General features: G+C 31.1%; 1 protein-coding gene across 2 annotated transcripts; it reads right to left on the bottom strand.

Moving 5' to 3' along the window:
• Positions 1-7352: 7352 nt before the first annotated feature.
• Positions 7353-12953, bottom strand: LOC102625513 (probable methyltransferase PMT20). 2 transcript variants are annotated; one of them, XM_052441481.1, is made up of 8 exons: positions 12657-12953; positions 11082-11376; positions 10828-10976; positions 10544-10739; positions 10196-10406; positions 9065-9740; positions 8853-8930; positions 7353-8026 (listed from the first exon to the last, which is right to left on the bottom strand). In XM_052441481.1, exons 2-8 carry the CDS (start codon positions 11352-11354, stop codon positions 7804-7806), a joined length of 1806 nt encoding a protein of 601 aa, XP_052297441.1. In that variant the 5' UTR covers positions 11355-11376; positions 12657-12953; the 3' UTR covers positions 7353-7803. The 2 variants fall into 2 exon arrangements, with proteins under 2 accessions (XP_052297441.1, XP_015383676.3); XM_015528190.3 differs by lacking the exon at positions 12657-12953 and adding an exon at positions 11715-12311.
• Positions 12954-20540: the final 7587 nt, after the last annotated feature.

Raw genomic sequence — 20540 nt, 5'->3', positions numbered from 1 at the left:
TTTCATACTTATTATGATTTATATACAAGCAGGGCCAGCAGTGTTTTTCTTCTCTCAAATGCCATGTTTTTGGCTAGCTGGACAGATTGAAGGGTATCGCAGTGACAGGTGAGAAACAAAGAGCAAAATTAAAATTATAGAGATCATCAATCAATGAAACAATGTTGCGAGTGGGGGTGAGCAATTTGGGTTCAGGCTGCTGAACAAATTTCAGCATTTTTTCCAAACAAAATCACTTTGATAAGATTCAAAATATTATTATTAGTATATCAATGCCCAATAAATTAATTAATTACGCGAGTGATGAGAGAAGGTTGCCGTGGCTTTGCCTGGAGTAGAGAGTTTGAAGGTCAATTCATATACTTGAACTAAACAAATATCAAAATGATCACTTTTTTGTCTTTGGGATATTGCCAGAACGTATCACATGAATTGGCAGGAGGACAAGAATTTTTAATTTTCTATTATGATTTTTATGCTTTTTCTTTTTGCTTATTGGTTATTCCTTTGCTTTATTCTACATTTGTGTGGTAATTAATATTTCGTATCATGCATGTCATAAAAAAATTTTGTCATCTTTTATTATGAATGTAGTGGGCTGAATGTTTAGAAAATACTTTTTATTTATCAATTTACTCTCTTTTTTTTAAGTAATTATGGTTAACTATTAACTATTACTCTTCAGGATTGTTATTATTTACTAGCAAAAGAGGCTTATTTGATTGCCTTAAGCAGTGTAATTATTTAGTTTTTAGACTCAAAATTTGCTACTCAAAACTCATTTTATTAATTGTGGCTGATCTGCTTTAAATCTAATTCTTTATATCTCATTATTCGATTTTTTTTTTTTTTTTTTTTTGCTTTTGTTTAATTTCAAAATAACAAAAGACATTCTCTCTTGTTCCTCTCTCTCAAGGAGATTCTTCTCGTATAATAATAAAACGCGGTCCCCTTGTTTTCTTTAGATTGCAAAGTTTAAAAAAGTGGAGAAAACAATGCTCCAATATTTTTAGAAACAGTCGTAATAGCATGCCTCTCAAATAATTACATAAAATTAATATATTTTCCTAAGCAAAAATAAATTGAAGCAGGACCACGGAATCTGTCAGTTAATTATGGGACTAGAAAAAAAAAACTCTGATGAGAGACACATGCATGTTGTGCTCTACATTTGGCTAATTGACACTATATTATGATGAAAATTTTAGAGAGTTATTGACTTGACATTATTGTAGCTAACTTTTGTGTTTGTACAAAATTCTTTTTCCCAAAATAGAAAAATACAAAATTATTAGAAAAGCAAAGAAAACTGCATATAAAAGGGTAGTTATTACTGGAAAGAGAAGACAACCACCGAAGGGCAATAATTTTAATATTATTATTAAACTATACTTAAAGGAGATTTGCTCCCATGAAAAAGACGAAAAGGAGGAAAAAGGAAAGTATATTTTCTATTTTGGGAAAAAGAATTTTGTACAAACACAAAAGTTAGTGGTTTTTTATTTTATTTTAAAAGGGGTAGAAAAATACTAAAATTTGTGGTTAAAATTTAAATAGAGTGATAATCTGTAATCAGTAATTGAAGCCAATAAAGAATAAGCAACAAGAAGTGGGCTTGGTTTGGGGTTAAGTAATAATTCTTTTTCGAAATAAATTCAAATAAATGTAATAACCCAATTTATCATGTAGGGAAAGACATGAAAGGGATAATTACAAAGTGAGCTTTTCTCATAAAAATGAGGTTCAAAAAATGGGGCTACAATAATGCCAGGTCAATAACTCTCTAAAATTATCATCATGATATAGTGTCAATTAGTCAAATGTAGAGCGCAGCATGCATGTGTCTCTCATCAGAGTTTTTTTTTTTTTTTTGTTTTTTATATTTAATTAGTCCCATAATTAACTGAGAGATTCTGTGGTCCTGCTTCAATTTATTTTTGCTTGGGAAAATATATTAATTTTATGTAATTATTTGAGAGGCATGCTATTACGGCTGTTTGCAAAAATATTGGAGCATCGTTTTCTCCACTTTTTTTAACTTTGCAATTTAAGGGCTTTGAGAGAGAAAAACAAAAGAGAATGTCTTTTTTCCATTTTGAAACAAAACAAAAAAATTTGAAGAATGAGAAATAAAGAATTAGATTTAAAGCAGATCAGCCACAATTAATAAAATGAGTTTTAAGTACCAAATTTTGGGTCTAAAAACTAAATAATTACACTACTTAAGCCAATCAAATAAGCCTCTTTTGCTAATAAATAATAACAATCTTGAAGAATAATTGTTAACCATGATTACTTAAAAAAAAACAGGAGAAAATTGATAAATAAAAAGTATTTTCTAAACGTTTAGCCCACTACATTCATAATAAAAGATGATAAAATTTGTTATCACATGAATGATGCGAAATAAAGATTAATTACCGCACAAATGCAGAATAAAGCAAAAGAATAACCTACAAGAGAAAAGAAAAAGTACAAAAATCATAATAGAGAATTAAATTCTGGTCCTCCTGCCATGCATGTGATATGTGCCGGCCATATCCTAAAGTGAACTTTAAAACTTTTGCTATCGTTTATATATTTTCAAATATTATAATAACATTTCCTACAACTATGAATAATCAAATGAATAAGTATCTAGCCACTCGCTCTTTGGTCGAGTGGTTGGGTTGTTACCCTTACAATTATGAATTAATCCTAATAATAGTTTCATGTAAATATGAACTATGATCTTATTGTAAATATTAATAATAATCTAGTTATAATATAATTGTCATAATCAGTTAAAAAAAAATGAATTATTACTTGGTGTGGGTATACTTGCATGTTGGTACTAATTGGGATAATGTCAATATGGCTGTTCATTCTGGTAAATTCAATTACCTATAATAATTTATTTTAAAGGAATTATGTATAATTGGTAAATTAATTAATTTATTATCTGCTGATGAATTTTGTTTCTTTTGTTTATTTTATCTACTGACAGTCTTTCAGGGGATTGTCTGCCTTTTTGGTCACCATGAAATTAGAAGATTTCCTCACAGACAAAATATTGAGCTGGCAATTATTTAATTTGTATGCAACGGACTTGAATATTCTATCTATTTGTAAGTAAATCGCAAGATCACCAAGCTATCTAGGTTTTAGATGGTAAACTTTATTCAGAATGAGAAATTAATTAAAAAAAAAAAACCTTGACAGAGCATCCATTTGAAGCCACATGCAAAGGTGCCAATATACTCAAAATGAGAAATTAATGAAAGAAACACAAAATAGTCCCGAAAACTAAACTTTCAAGGTCATGGGACATCCAAATTAACAAAGTCAAAACGTCATCGAACAGCTACAATTTATTGCTTTACTAGCATGCTACCTAGGCTTATGAGTAAACAAAATCACAATAAATTCAATTGAATCCTCTATTATTATCCTCCAATGAACTTAAAAAGAGAGTAAGTGATAGGATGAATGAATCCTAATTTATCAATAATACAAATAAAACCTCCCAAGCTCAATACTTACATATTGCATGGTAACTTTATTCGTTATTGATAAGAATGAAGCAATATTAACAATCGGTCAATAATTGATTGTTTCCATCTTAATTGGTAATTAAGAAAAATTGATTGTTAATCAACATAAAAATTGATTGACTCATTATTTACTAATCTATTATTATTCTCAAATTATATCAACTGTATCATTTTCTTTTTCATATTTCAAATACCTGTATAAAATAACTTTTTGTGCTCATAAATTAATAAGAGTGAAATTTATATTATTTTTGAAAAACTCTCGCCTGTAGTGATGTGGTGGGTTATGTGTATAAAAGGGAGGAGTTATACCTGCAACACTATTTAACCCATTAGAAGGTGCAGTGGTGGCAATCCTCAAAATCTCTTTCTTTAAAAAATAAAAAATAACATTTGATATTACAATTTTTATAATTTTTGACAATTGCCAAGTTATTAATTACAGCATGGTGCAAGGACGGATATGTGTGCTTGTTATTGCTCTATATTTGTGGGGAAAAAACAAAAGATAAAAGATAAAATAAATGATAGAATCGACAATCGAACCAGCACTGGCTCGGGGTGAGGCCCAGCACCCAAAAGTCCAAAACTGTAGCTGAATATGTAGGGAAGAAATAGGCAATAGCATACCACATTATTATGTTTGTTTACCCAAACAAAGAAACGATGCTCAAAAAAAAAAAAAAACTGCAATATTGTAATGGAATCAATGAGAGAAAAAAGTGACAGGCTACTTTGGGCTAGCTTCTTTTCTTGAGAATTCTTTTTATTTTTCCCTTCTTTGTTGAAAGTTCTGAAGTCCCATAAAACTATAAAAGACTTAGTTTCCAATTATTTCAAAATTTTGAGCCTCTTTTCTCTCGAAAAGCAACATTGATTTGTGGCTTATTTCTACCAATCAATTAGGCTAGGTTTCCTTTTCTTGCAAATTAATTCAATAATTCGATGTAACAATTAGTGCCAAGTTTGATTGGTGATGGGCATAATATATTAACATATTTCCTCTATATGTTTATATTAGTTAGTCTCTTAAATAATTTTAGATGGTTAATTTATTTTATTGAAGATTATGGAATAAATTGTGCTTAAAGAAATCAAATTGGAGAAAAGTAAAATATTATTTTGATTTATTATTAATTGGCTCATGGCTAAATGAAATTAAATTACTTGACTTAATTGTTATATTTATCAGTAGATATAGATTGATTTTGAGTTGTCGTTCTAAAATTAGGTAATTAATAATTAAATCATTGTTACGTTGAACTGTTCTTAGATGTTGGTAGCCTTTATCTCTTGAATTCTTAATTTGCTTGCCTATTTAGTTCTCATTTTGTTAAACAAAAGATTTTCTTTCCAACTAGGTAGAGCTATAATTAACTTAGATTAAATTTTATTTTTCCAAAAATTAACAGTTCTTATATGTACGACCTTATTATTCCTAATTTATACTTTAATAGACTCATGCATTTACAAATACATTAACTACATGCTTTTCTCAAGTGACATGAATACAACACACACACACATATATATATACACATATATACACATACATATATACACTTACTGCCTGCAAACCCATGTACATTTTAAATTCTTAAAATGAATATTTACAAATTGTTTATAAAACTAAGAAATTTGCACCCATACATTGACTAAATTTAGTGTTTTGTCAGCACGCCTTATGCTCCAACTCAATTTACTAGCGATCTGATACCAAAATGAAAAAAAAAATCATAAGTTTCAGTTATATAAATCATTACATTAAATGGCAAATCTTTTAAAAATGAAAATCGAAAGATTATACAAAGAAAATAAGAGAATTTACCTGACGTACAATTAATATATAAACACAAAAAAAAACAAATAAAAAAGAGATTTAAACAGTAGAGATCCCCTATAGCATGAAGATCTTGTTTTTCTTCTCGCCTTACAAGGGAATAAAATTTGATTCCCTTGAAGAAAATTTGACTCCTCATTGCTACATATCTATCATGTAAACCTTGAAGAAACTCCATAGCTCGATCTAGTTGCTACAATTGATTGACTGTTTTTACATTCCCACAAGTGCGTGGTTCTACTTGTAGAGAATTCAACTCATCCCAAAGTGCCTTCATTAGAGTATAATAAAGTGCAGCAGATGCATCTCCTTGTCGTAAATTAGAGATGGCCTGTTTGAGTTCATGGATTTTTGGCACATTGGTCTGTTGAAAACGCTCTTGCAAATCCTGCCATACTTCTCTAGCAAATTGTGCATACAAGACACTTCTCGCAAGTTCACTCGATATGGAGTTTAGCACCCAAGATCCAACAAGATCATTACAACGTTGCCACTTACACCGTCCCTTCATCATCATATGGCTTTGATATAGTCCCATCAACAAAATCGAGCTTATTCTTCGCTCGTAAAGCAATCGTCATTGCCCTTACCCATGTACCATAGTTATCACCAGTGAGTAAAGGAGAAATCAATACGGCAGTTGGGCTATCTGATGGATGGATGAGGAAGACATCATCCTCCTGTTTGTTAAGATTGGCAACTTTCTTTGATGATTGACTGTCTGCCATGAGAGTTAAACGAAATCAAAGAAAATAATAAAGATTATGATCTGGTATGCTTTGATACGATGTAAAATAAAGAACCGAGTTGATGAATAGAATTTCTTTGCACGTTTTGCATTAACAGGCTGCATATATATAGAGATACAATCCTAAAACCTTAATATGGATAGAATCCTAAGTTGTCTAAAATTACAAATTCACAATAATATACAAATTTAATTTCCTTAAATACAAAACCAACTTTAATACGTTAATAGAAAGAGAATTCAACATATAAAAATAAATAAAGAGATGAGGGTAATTTTGAAATTAACGTGGGGTTTTTGAGAAATGATATTTATACATGTGAAAAAAAATTCAAGAAGTGGACTCTAAAAAAGGCTCCACTCAAATGAAAAAACGCTGGAATGAACAAGATTTTGCATCATGGATTTATAGATAATAGAAATTCGAAGGCCAAATTCTCCTGGTATTATTAGTGTTATACTTTGTCTTACTTATATTGATTATATAAAGGCAATGACTACCTTGGAGCTGCTCTAAGGTAGAGCACAAATCATAGCCACACATGTAAAGTGATAAATAATAAAAATACGTTATAACTTTAATTGTGTGGTTATGAAGGTATACGCTACCTTAGAATAGTTCCAATATAATCATTCCCATAAATTATTTGGTTGTTTCTACATCTATAATTGTAGCAAACCATCTTCTTTAACTATGGGTTTCATTTGGTATTGAGGAAAGGTTAATGCTTTTAGCAAACTTTAACTGATATGATTTAAATGCTAAGTTAATTTAATTATACACTTATATAACAAAAAACTTATAATTTTTTTTTAAATATTAGTTAATAGTTATATTTATTACACACTATAAACATTTATTTTATAATTACAATTTTTTTCAATAGTAACTTAAAAAGTTATCATGCCTTAATATTAAACTCTTATTTTATAATTACAGCTTTTTTAACAAAAAAAAAATAACTTAAAAAGTTACAATACCTTAATATCAAACCAAGCCTTAAACCCATTCGTAAACATTCAAAGTCTCAACAACCACCATTCATTGTGTTCAAATTGTAGAGATTCAAGCTGAAAGGAACAAAAATTAGCTTTATGCTAATTCTGTATCAGTTATGATATGATTACAAGCAAAAGCAGTAGCTTATGTTCATAACAGATATTTAAATACAATACTAATTAAAGAATAGCTAAAATCACTAAATAAATACAACGGCATCATACAGCTAAATTTCAGTAAGTAGCAGAAAATTTCATTTAACACAAAATATTACAATTATCAAGGATGTGACTTGAAAGTTCACCACATACTCTTACATCCACTGATTTGACCATGAGTTTTACACCATATAAAAGAAACAAGAAACAAAGGGGAAATAAGAGATTGGGAATTGGGATAAAAAGTGGGTGACCAAAGAAAAGGTATACAAATACAGCCCGGTGTCGTTACCTTACAAAGAATATATTTATATCAAAATGCTGTATAATTTAACAAAATCATATTATTGAATAGCTACAATTGACAAATTTTGAATTTCAAGATTCTTGACTTCTATGGCACAAATTAATCTTTGTGCGTTGTATTGATCTTTGATTTTCTCTGCTTCTACCAAATGAATTTATCATATATAATTGGCTTCGGTTCCCCAGGTCCCGTATCATGACCAGGATTTCTATATTCATCAACTAGAGGTTTGGTTAGAAGAGTACCAAAGTTTTTTCTGGCAAAGCAACAACTTCTCCTTCTCAACACCGTATTCAGTGTCCTCCTTATGACAGCTCCACTTCATCCCCTTAGCAATGGTAGCAACAGCATCAATAAAATAGCTGGATTCCCGTACTATCACATACCCATTGGGACGCAATATTCTATCCATCTCCAAGAGCACAAACTTCATATCACATCTGCCCAAAGTATGATCAATTGTAAGAAGCACATATATTTACTAACACTGAGCACCCTATTTTTCTAAACATTATTCATCCCAAGATTTAATATACCTAAATCTAGGCAAGCACCATTCTAGTTCAACATCTAGCAGAATGAACAGATGCATCACCGGTGGAATGTACTTTTCAGATCAATTGCATTTCTGGGTCCTAGGATATCTACTCAATACCTGGTTGGTTTTCTGCTATTTGAGAAACCTCAAAACCTAAAGCTAAGTACAGAGGCTTCATGCACATAGTATTTGGTTAACCAGCCACTTACGGAAGACTGAGAAAGAAGAGTTTATTTTAACAAAAGGTGGCAGAATTCAAATCAGAAATAAGTTGGCTTACTATCAATAGAGAGATTTTTGCATGTAGGTCCTATCTACTCACTTCAACAAATCCTATAAGAGCCCCAAGGAATCAAAAAATCTGGTAATGTCCATAAGTAAGTTGACTTGCTATCAGAAGAATGATTTTAGTGTGTAGGCCATGTCCACCAAATCCTATAACTGCCCCTTGGATTCAAAAATTCTGATTTCAATATTTAGTGCAATTTTTTATATTATTATTTTGAGGTTGGTTAACTAAACAGGTAACCATCTTGAACTTTCTAGTTTCTATAAATCAAGACATTTCCATCATATCATATTTTGCTAACATTCAGTTGCTATTGCAAGAAATAAGTCCATAGTCCAGATCAAACCTAACTCCACGTAACGACTCATTATCAAAAACTTTCTCACTTACGCATTTCAATTAACAATTTATAAAATATCAGTTCCATGTGATGTAATACCTGTGGCTTTCTGCAGTAAAGAGGCCATCAAGATGAAGGAGATCATATGTTCGAGGATATGTCGAGAAAGCCTCACACCTAACAGACAGCAAAACAATCAATCAGCACATACACTTACCAACGTAAATATAAAGGAGAGGATACATGGAAGGCCCATAGCAATTTATACTGCCCACATAGCATTTTAATATAGAAAAAGCAATAAAATGTACCAATCATGATAGGTTCCTATGAGGCCCCGATCATAAACCACGGCAAGTGTGTTAGCAGCATAAGATGATACGACATTCATAACCCACAAGGGATCATCAATTACAGCAGCAGCAAATCCTCCATAGAGCGTATTCATGTCCATTACATTTCTTATCTTATCGGTCCCAAGTGCAGGGAGTAACTTCTTGTAGTGCTTCACTCTCACATTCCACTTACTGTCATCATGCTTGAAAGCACTAGCACTCCCACCATGGATATCTGATATGCGTTCGGGTGCAACATGTAACCGCTCTGGCCATTTAGGCATGGATTCCAAAACTGATTTCTTCAGATTTGGTCTCGGAACAACAACACAAGGACGAAGAGGTGTGTACCATGCTGAATCTGGTTCAAGGCTGTCATCACACTTGGGTGGGTAGACATCTGGGTTAGAAAGCTTATTGTAGCAACTGCTATCAGAGAGTTTTTGCCACACTGCAATATCATCCTTTTTGGCATATAATTTGAAGCACATCGAAGTAAGCAAATCTTGTAACTTCTTATAATCAGATCTCTGCTCTTCAATTGTAGTATTCCATCCTCTCCATCGGTGCTCATAGTTAACTGGTGGGCCAGATAGGACCCAGAATCCACCAGGACGGAGTATTCGATGAACTTCTAGGAGATAAATTCCACCTGAAACGAAGATATTTCATCATTGAGAGAAACCTTGAGATAACCAATATGCAGAAAACAAAGCAGTATCACATCTTAAGAGGAAGATACTAAACTAAACTGCCCATCACCATCCAAGTACCTCTCCAATTGATCAAGAATTTTATTAAACAAAATATTGAAAAGAAATTTCTGATATCATGATTTGTAGCTGCCTTTATTTGCAATGCTATTGTACATTTCCTCTAAAATGATAAACATCAGTTATTCAATAAAATTAATATCTTCTATAATAAATGCAATGCTCCCTAACAAAAGACTTTCACAATGCTGACTTTCAGAGTAGCGAAATGTAATTGAATCACATGATCGGTGATGTATGTTATTTATGTTATTTTGTCTGATATGATAAAGCATTTATAACCATATCTCACTGGTTACATATTGATCAAACTTCATAGTATATGACTAATTACCGAATTCTGTCCACGGGATAAGGCATCTTGAGCAATGAGCCATATCAAATGAATTTGAGGGGAAAGGTAGGCGCTGTGTGGAAATGATGCCAAGAATTGCGGGAATTCCACGTTCCAATGCAAATTGAACTTGAGCTTCATGATTATCTCTTGGTGCAAGAGAAACCGTTAAAATTCCACGATCTAATAAATCACCTCCCCAGCTAGCAACCTATAAATAAAATGTAAGTGAGTTAAATTTACCCTAAGATGACCAAGAGGCACCATAAGAATAAACCATCGATGCAACATAGATTAGCCCAGTATATGATTAGATGAAAAAGTGGGCAAATGAAAAACAAAACTCACCCCACATCCAGTGTCAATAGCAGTTCGAACTGTCCCATCTTGCATTTCTGGAATCAGATCTCGCATCAAATCAACATATGCACCAACTCCTTTGGGAAACATTGTACCTCCACCAGGAAAGAGGAACTTCTCTCCTTGTTTTCTCAGCCAATTCTGATTTGACTTCTGCTTGTTAATCCAATCATAAGGCACATTCCTGAAACCAGATCCAAATAATAGAACAAAATTGACTTACGGCCAACATCAGTGGACAATAAAACCAGTTCATTAATAGATCATAATACCTGTACCAACATTCATCCCTGCTTTTTGGCCACTTGATAGGTGGCTTATACCCATCAGGAGGGGGTATTAAGCATTCCTTCCTCTCAAAAACTGGAGGGCAGTGGCGTTCCATGAAAGTCAGCCGATGAGCACCGTACTTTTTCCACCTCTGTAGCAATGAATGTTTATCATCAATATGGCCACTTGATATCATATAGCTTTGTAACATTGCCTAGAAGCTGTTACTATTATCAAATAAGCATTTAAGGTATACCTTTGGATCTGTGCATGGAGTGTAGTCTTGATAGTTGCTGCTGCATTCAGGGAAGTTAACAGATTTGATCTGAAGCGGAGCAACCGCGGGATCCTTGGGAGACGGGACTGCTTTCTGGACATCCCTAATCTCAACTCTGTTTTTCTCAGAACAAAAGATTCCACCAAGGTAAAACGAAAACCCACATAGTGCAACAAACAATACTGTCAAAGGAACAATCCTGGGACTTTTATCACCATTTGGAGAAATCGGTTTCCCATCTTTATGCTTCATTTTGTCAGAAACAATTAATTACCTGCATTGATAATAGTAAAAAAAAATGTAGTCACAGCTAAGTGAGATTAAATTTTTAGCTCAATGAACAAACACGTAAAGAAACATCTCCAAGATCCCAACTACGGAAATAAATACATTCCAAGCTCCAGTTTAGATTCCTCCATTGTCTAAGATATTAAACTAAGCATCATAAAGCAGAATGAAGAGAACAGTACAATGTTTGAGTCAAAATTCAATGTCACAACCCAGTCACTTATAATTATCCTGAGACTATTAATAGGATCCAGTTAACCAACTAAGATGGTTGAACATTAATGTGTGAACTTAAATGAATGAGTAAATGTCAATTTGACTAACCAAAAAAAAACAATCAAATGGGAGTTAAAGAACAAGAATTTGCCAGACGAATGAGAGCAATAATAAAACAAAAGATGGGTTTTTAAGACAGATCTGAACTATAAGTAGGCAAATTATCCATCAAAAGTAAAAGCTAAAGCAAAGGCTATAATAAGAAAGAAAGCTGAAGGTTTTAGTAATGCTTAGAATTGAATCCAGTTTGCTTAACTGAAAATATCTCTCATTGTATTAGCAAGGAAGCAACTACCGACATGTCATATTATTTATCACATGATAGAGGGGGCCCAAATTCTAACAAACACAGCCGTCCTAGATCCTAATAACATGGTCCCCCATTTCTTTATTCACCTTCCCACTAAGTCAAAAAAAGGCACAAAGAAGCAGAGCAGATCACATCTTCCAGGAAACCAACCAAAAGTGAAAAATAGAAAAAGAGAGAAAACATGAAAAAAAAAAAAACACATAATGGTAATCTAATCATTTCCTTGAAACACAAGAAATCATTTTCCATGATTTCAGTTGCTTAGCGTTCATGTTTTCACCAAATCGGATTCAGATTTTATTATTATCGTTATTCGCTGTACGACGCCGTTTTAGCGGAACGAGAGTTTTATCAAATTACTCCAGATGCAATTATGGTCTATAAATGAAATGATAGCTGCAGCTACGGAAGAAGAAAAAACAAAAATTAATAATTACTGTTTTTGTTTTTCTTATTTTCAGTAAAACAAAAAAAGAAAAGAAAATCAAACTGAAGATTGAAATTGTCAGGTAAGTGAATGGATTCAAAACGGACAATAATTAGTAAAAACAAAAACAAAAAACGACTGCATAATCTAAAAATAGAGGCAACGGAATCAGATCTGAATTTACTGAAAACGAGCGAAAGAAGAGAAGTAGGAGGAAGAAATAGGTGCGGACTGTGTTGGTTGTGTGTTGTACCTTCTGTCAGTAGAAGAGGTACAAGCCCCGTCCTCTGTCTCGTCTTGTCTCAGAGATTTCTGTGTACAGAGAGAGGACAGAAAGAAAGAGGCTAGTGATGATGATGATAAGGGAAAACTATAAACTGCTAAAGCTGAGAGATGATAAAGGGATTCATCAAGTCCCTTAAATAACTCTCCCTGTGAGACTCTGAATTCTACTGATTCTGTCAATTAAAAGTCCCTCGCCTTCTGTTTTGCATCGCTGTCCCCATTCACGCTCTCCGTGTCTCTCCAAATTGATCATTTTCAATATTCCAAATATTATTAAATTATATAATATATTATATTCTTTTCTTTTTCTCAATGAGGTAACATCAATGGAAAAGGAGAAAAAAAGAAGAGAAAAAGGATGGAAAAACCAAAGAAAAAAAGGACCACTGTATAATTTACTACGAGCGCTCCACTATCATACTACTTTTATTTTTTTTGGAATAAAAATTTACGGGAGAGTATCCTCTCACCTCAACATTCTATAAAGACAGCCTACTAAAATAAATTTTAATAACACTAGAAGTTATCGTTAATGACTTAATTGAGTTAGCTTTATTTAGTTAAGTAATGAATTATTTGCACTTAATAAAATTTTTTATTCATTAATTTATTAAATCAATTTTTTTAATTTTGAATGGCGTAATTAAAAGATATTTTTAAAAATATCTATGTCTAATTAGGGATGGTAATGGGTACTGTCTGATGCGGATTTGTCACTACTAAACTTGCACTTGTAAAAAAAATAAATTACTAAATCCGTTCATAACCCGCAGTGGATTTTTTTACGGATTTTCTCATTAAAAAACACGAATATAGAAAAATACTTTTAATAATACATGAAAACTTAAATTATATAATTCAAACTATAAATATATAATAATAACCTAAAAAGTCCGCAAACAATATTCAATTGTAGATTTTATCATTGCAAATAAGAAATTAAATTTTCAACATTAAAAAAGTTTTGAAAAAATTTCAACATTAAAAAAATATTAATCTAAAATAAAATATTTCTATTGTAGGCAAATCATCATCATTAATATCAATGCCTTACTTCATCTTTTAATCAATATACAATTATCGTTAAGGCAAAACAAACAAAATCAATTAAAGTATAATAAAATATTAGTAATAAAAATTATAAATTTCTACTTATTAAAAGCTTATTGCACTTAGGTTGCAGTGAGATAAGTTAAGTTTAGGAATTAGAAACTCTAACTTAAATATATTTATGATTAATTTTTTAGTGTAATTTTCATGATTAAAATAAAAAATATATAAACAATTAAAATAAAGGATGTGAGTTGGTGGATACTCGCGCTGATACCCAACATATATTTTCTTAATACCAAACCCACTTGCAACCCCTAGTGAATTTAAGTTTGAAATATCAAACCCACCCGAAACCCACAAAATTACTCACAGCGGGTGGGTTTTTGCTGGTGGGTTTGGGTGGGTTGGCGGGTAGTTTTGTCATCCCTAGGACTCTAATTAATTAATTTTCATCCATAATTAGATAAATTTTATTAATTATCATTATTAATATAGTGATATACTATTATTATTTTTATCTTTTTATTTTCTTTAAATTAGTATTATTTGTCTTTATAAATTTTTATGAATTTTTTTATACATAAAAACATCATAAATTACGATAAAATTGATTAACAAATGCTAATTCATGGTATTAAATTGTTACACTCAATTTAACATGATTTATATTACGATAATATATTATCTTATTTATATTTTTTGAAATATTTATAATTTGTGAAAGTACAAATGTAAAAATAAGGTTTTCAGATTTTTAGGTTAAACAAAATACGTAATACTTATTTTAATTTAGTGATTTAGACCAAAAAAAACACACATGTATTCAGATTCAGATATTTAACTCTATTTAAAATTCAGATTATTCAAATTTCAAACAAAAAAGAATACCACCTTAGTCTCACAATAAAATTTACTACTCTATTATTCTAAAAATGATTTAATTAGAGATTTCTAATAATTTAAGGTTGGTGATAAGCTAAAAATGAAAAAAAATATATATTCTAATATAGTAAAATTTATTCTATAATTTAGTAAAATTTGTATTTTTATCTTTTAATTTATTTTTAATTTTAATATGATAAAACATCTCTAATTGCAAACTCACTTGTCTCGGTCCTATATAGAGTTTTAGGAAACTAGGTCAATATCTCAATCGCTAAATTTTCAATATATGAAGATCGTGGGACCGTCCCTCGCTAAATTCTCTCGATGACGGTAGGTTCCTAAAATTTATGTGAGGCGGTTGCATGGTGTTGACCGCATTTAGTTTTGGAAATAATTAACCAGAGAGAGAGAGAGAGAGAGTTTACGACAGGTAGATGTGGTGGGGGGCTATACAGTAACCTTATCTTACTCGACGGTGCCGCTATTAAAATGACAGACAATATTTTAAACTTACTACAGTAGTAATAATAATAGTAATATTCTTTACGTGTTCGTAGCAATTGTCGTATTCACCCTCGTGATTTACAAAAAGTAACAAATAGATCCCCAAGACAATCCCCTTGTCCGAAGTTCATCTTTTTCTCGCCACTCGGACTTTCGGCCAAGGTAGATTTATCTCGCTATCTATTGGTTAGAGATCCCACCTCTTGGATGGCTCCAATGGGTGGTGCGTTAAGATTCCGATGGCCTAACGCTAGGGCCCGTGAAGAGGTAATCAGTAAATGGCTTTTAAGGGTAGTTGGTATGTTTGTGCTTGCTTTTTTTAATTAGTGTTTATGTGTTGTAATTTGGTTATTGTTCGGATTGGGACGTGACTTTTACCTGTAATAGCTAAGGTTGGTGGATTAGGTTAATGTTGTAAAATTCCCCCCATTACTTCAAGAGATTTTATTGTGTTGGAGTCATTTAATCACCTTTCGATTTTATAATTTATAACTCTTAGTTACCTTTATGGTTAGGTATTCCCTAATTTAAGCTTGAGCTTTTGAGCTTTAAGTATTGTCGTATATATCGTACTTAAATTTGACCTTGTATTTACACCTTTATGGTGATGTATTATTGGCCTTTCTCGACTTCAATAATACATGCTATTCTTTCTCCCCAAAAAAAAAAAAGGGAGAGATATCATCTCTTAGTAAGATGTAATTGTTTGATTATAACTCCGTAGATTTTTAGGCTGATCCATAAAGTGTATAAAAATCAAATCTGTTCGTTTTTATCAAATTTGAAATCTAATTTTTATAAATTTGTCATGAATAAGAGTATTTTTTTTAAGTTCGCCTTAGTTAAAAGAATTATAGTATAAAACACGTGGTATGATAGGAGTGGTTATTATATTAAATTCAAGTAATGCTATAATTTATTGATTATTAATTTAGTTTATTCGATACCATCGAGTGTTTAATTTTTGTGGCGGTAGGTATTAGTTGATTTCATTGGTAAAATACTAAAATTTATCAGGTGTAAAAAATACCTACATTTCATAATCTGTTCACGTGCGTGGGAGACACGTAGACCAGTCATACTAAGCGTGAAAAATAAAAATCCAACGCTGTCTAATTTTGAACTTCAATGGCATATATATGTCATGGGTTAAAAAAAAAAATCCACGAATCAATTTCTTCAATTTTGGCCAAATTTTAAAATATCGTTAATTACCCATTCCCAATTTTTTTTTTTATTTGTTTGTATATGGAAAGAAATGAAGATAGAAAAGTCGAGGAGACGACATGTGGAGCACAAAGTGTGATTATTAATTGACTTTGGTCCCGGGGTGTTTTTAAATGATAAAAAATTAGAAGAAAATAAAAATAAATCGTAGCCGGTTGGCGATCGATTATTGTCAAACATTTGACACCGCCGACGTTTTAGTCTGTTTCTTTTTTTCATGCATGGCAACTTGTATTTTGATATGTTCTCACAATGCTTTGATGCATGATTCCATATTATTATTATTATATACGCACGTTCAAACAACTTAGCTGGATGCCATTACATATCTTAATGTCTCTTTTCCTTTTTTTGGTGTGGACCGTTTATTAAAATTAATTATTATTGCAAACACCCTCAACTCTTTTTATTTGATTTTTATATGGTTAGATCCCTAAAAAATTTACTCTCAGGGTAAATTTCAGTTTACCCTTTTCATAAACTGACATATTTCAATAGAATTTTTTAGAATTATCTACATAAAAAAAAAAGACAACTAATTGTTGATGCACAAGCTTGTGTCCATGGTTCTAACGACTAGCGAGAGCATAACTCGAAAATCAATGATAATTAGTGGCCGAGACCTATGCTTCCATATCTAGGGAGATATTGCTGCTACCTACATTGTAGAAGGAAAATATTGTTAAATGTTGAGCGACTTTTGAACTGTGCAATAAATATATCAATTCAAATTTCATTGTAATATTTGTGGATTGTAAAAAAAATTTTAAAAAAAATCAATTTATCAAGAGTGAAAATGTTGTACATCGCTTTCAGATAAGGAGTTCGAGTCTCTATGTATTGTAAGATAAATTATTTCTCAATGTCTAAAAGTATATAAGGTCAAGACTCAACAACTTGTTTCAAGTTCAAATATTCCTATTGCATCATAACATGGTTGTTTGTGGAGGTCTACGCATATAAATATCAATATATATATATCTTACAAATATTTAGTTAGGGCCTTTAATTGTGGGTAACTACTGTTGACCCTAATATATATTTCATATGCAGTATCTTTGTAATTTAATTTATTTTCACTTAGCCCATGTAATTATAATAGTCTAATATTTTATTTTACCCCAAGATATTTATAGATATTTTCTTATATATATATAATTTTACTCCTAATAATTTACCCCAATAAATTTACCAAATTTCCAATTTAACTCAATTCCATGGTGTCGGTGTAGGGCCTGAATTTCCAAAAAGAAATTAAAGATAAAAAGAGAATAAAAATAAAAAGAAGTATAAATGATAATGCACCGACAAAACCATCATGGGGCTTTATTCTTTGCTTGTCATGCATACAAAATGCTTTTGTTTATTCTTTCTTTTATGCACTCAAAATTAATAGGAAGCCGTCGTGAATGTTCGTAGCATGCATGTTGTATAAAAATTTAATTAAAGACATACATTGACTTTATCAATGTATAATTAATTTAAATATTAATACACGAATTTACTTATTTTGCTTTCAGGATCTACCAATCGGTATATTCATTCGTACAGTCAACCAACCGACAGTTTTTTTTCAACTATTATTATACTTGGAATTTTTCTAAGTTATATTTATTATAACTTACAACTAAAGTTGTAATTTTCAGTGAAAAAATGAGTAACAAGGGCCAGGTGGATCAGTAGATAAATTTTTGTTGGCTATAAATTATTGTAACTTAAGGAGACTAACCTACTTATACCCTCAAAATTAAGATCGGTAAACACTAAACCCAAACACTTTGCAATTCTTCCCTTTTTTTTCCCCTTTTTCTTTTTACTTTTCTTTTTCAAATTACATAAATGTAAATCAAATTCAAGTTAATTATTTGTTAGTAAGATAAATAAACCTATATCTACCTTTTGATGTTGCATAAAGAATAAGGGATAATGTACCTTTCAATCTGTTTCGAGATTCTTCAAAGTTTAATTAAAAGAACTCGATTTTTTTTTTTTTTTTGATGAATGATATGTATTATTATAATAAAAAATTTACTAATATTTATGTTCATACATCTACTATAACTATCTTGAATTAAATCAATGAATTACAGTCCAGATTTCCACACTCTTAATATTTGAGGGATATTCACTCGAGAAATCTACCTCCACCCAATTGTATGATTGAAAGAAAAAGTATTAAATCCCCATCAAGGGACCCAAATAGTTGCTCTAACACTCAGCCGAAAAACAGTGACAAATAAACTCGGACCATGAGATATCTAAATTCACACAAAAAATTCCGATATCTAACTCTCTATCTCTCTGCTTTTTTTTTTCCTTTTTTTTTTCTCAAAGAACTTGAAATGTAACAATAGTTTATTAAAAAGAAAAAAGAAAAGGTTTGTCTATCTTACAATTGATATATATTACAGCGATTACAAATTTTTTTTCCTTATAAATCACTGAATTTTTCATTACATTTCTCAAATTTTTATCGTTCAATCAAAGTTCGTGAATCTAAAACAGAAATATTACGTTCAAAGAATGAAAAACTTATGAGTATGGTAACAAATAATGAGTTGTAAAGGAGCATGCACGTAGCTTCAAATAAATCAAGATCCAAGTGAAGTGACGAGACCCACAAATGGTTTGTATTATCATTCTCATAAATTCAAATCCCATGTTCCATTGAGATATATATATAGATCCGCCACGTTACAACTTAGCAACAGAAATGCATGCAATGACAGAGAAAGGCAGAAAACAACGCTACTTCAATGATTTCACATGGCTTGCTTGGAGGGCATTTAATTAAAAAACAAAAGCAGTTTCAATTTTCAATTCCCACAAACTGAGGGGAGATAGAGGCTGGACTCTGGAGACTGTGACCACGCGTTTTCAGAATTTACTAATCTAAATTAAGAAGTGCAATTAATATTAAGGACCAACTACAGTATCCTAAGAGTACCGTACCCCATGATTTTAGCACCGTCAAATAAATACAATTTTAATAAAAATCAACAAACTCTGGCTGCCTGACAATTCCTAGGGTGGGTCGGGATTTGTCGATCTTAATCCTCTTTTGATTGACAATAATGCAAAAATGTGTCCCGATATGGTTTCAATTGGGATAATTATGTAAGATTGTCCTTATATGGTTTCAATTGGGATCTCAAATTCTAATCGGAATCCCGAATTATCCCTAACGACATGAGTTTTTATCACTAATGACATGAGTTTTTATCATACATTGTAGATACTGTTGTAAACAACACGTCATACATTTATAATTGACATATCATTTATATATTATTTATAAAAATAACTAGTCATATATATATGACCAATATGTTTATGTGATTCATTAAACCGGCTTATCATATATTTATGAAAAATAAGATTTCGAAACACTCATGATTTCGATCGGGATTTTCAAATGTCTCGAACCTCATCCGAATAATTAATAAAGATAAATTTAAATCTCAAATCCTAATTTAAATAGTAAATCGAAATAAAATTTTGTACTAAATCTCCATCTAAAGGTAGTTACCGTAGTCACACCAATTAATATGTAATTTTATTCCATCATTAATCTCTCTCCAAAATGTTAATAATAAGGATTTTGCTATGTTACATGTGATGTAACGTACACAACTCACAAGAACCACATAATTATATGAATCTCATAATTTGTGTGGTTTTTGTGGGTTATGTAAGTTACATTACATGTAACATAGGGACTCCCTAATAATAATTGTTGATATAGAGGGACGTGGGCCATCATGGGGACATCACATGGCACGTGTTCCCCATGTGAGATGGACAGTGAAGGAGAGAGATATCTTTATAAGAATCATTCATAAAAAATTGCAACTAATTAGTGTTTTGACAATTCCAAAACCATGCATGGATTAAAGTAATGCAATAGTTAATGAACGAAAGTGCACTAAAAAGCCAGAGAAGTGACAAACAAGCCGACATAATTTTTGAACATTTACAAGGGCACTACTCAAGTACTTTGGAATATTTTTCTTTTTCTTTTCATTTGACATTTATTTTTGGGAAAAAGACATCTTGCCTGTTCTAGTTTGGCAAGTGATATTAAGTACTAATTGAGATCAATGTACCTAATCAAATCCTCATCGTAATTAAGCAAAACAAATAAATAAATAAAAATTAGATAGTTGATGATGACAACTGATCA

The sequence above is a fragment of the Citrus sinensis genome, chromosome 5 (genome assembly GCF_022201045.2).
Source record: "Citrus sinensis cultivar Valencia sweet orange chromosome 5, DVS_A1.0, whole genome shotgun sequence".
NCBI classification, from domain to species: Eukaryota; Viridiplantae; Streptophyta; class Magnoliopsida; order Sapindales; family Rutaceae; genus Citrus; species Citrus sinensis.
Note: the sequence above shows the minus strand (reverse complement) of the source record. Positions and strands in the feature narration are given on the sequence as shown.

Coding starts and splice junctions, on each gene's coding strand:
- LOC102625513 (XM_052441481.1), bottom strand. CDS start 11,354: ATGAAGCATAAAGATGGGAAACCGATTTCTCCAAATGGTGATAAAAGT. Junction 10,977..11,081: donor CTCCATGCACAGATCCAAAG/GTATACCTTAAA, acceptor TCATTGCTACAG/AGGTGGAAAAAGTACGGTGC. Junction 8,931..9,064: donor ATAGGAACCTATCATGATTG/GTACATTTTATT, acceptor GCTGTCTGTTAG/GTGTGAGGCTTTCTCGACAT.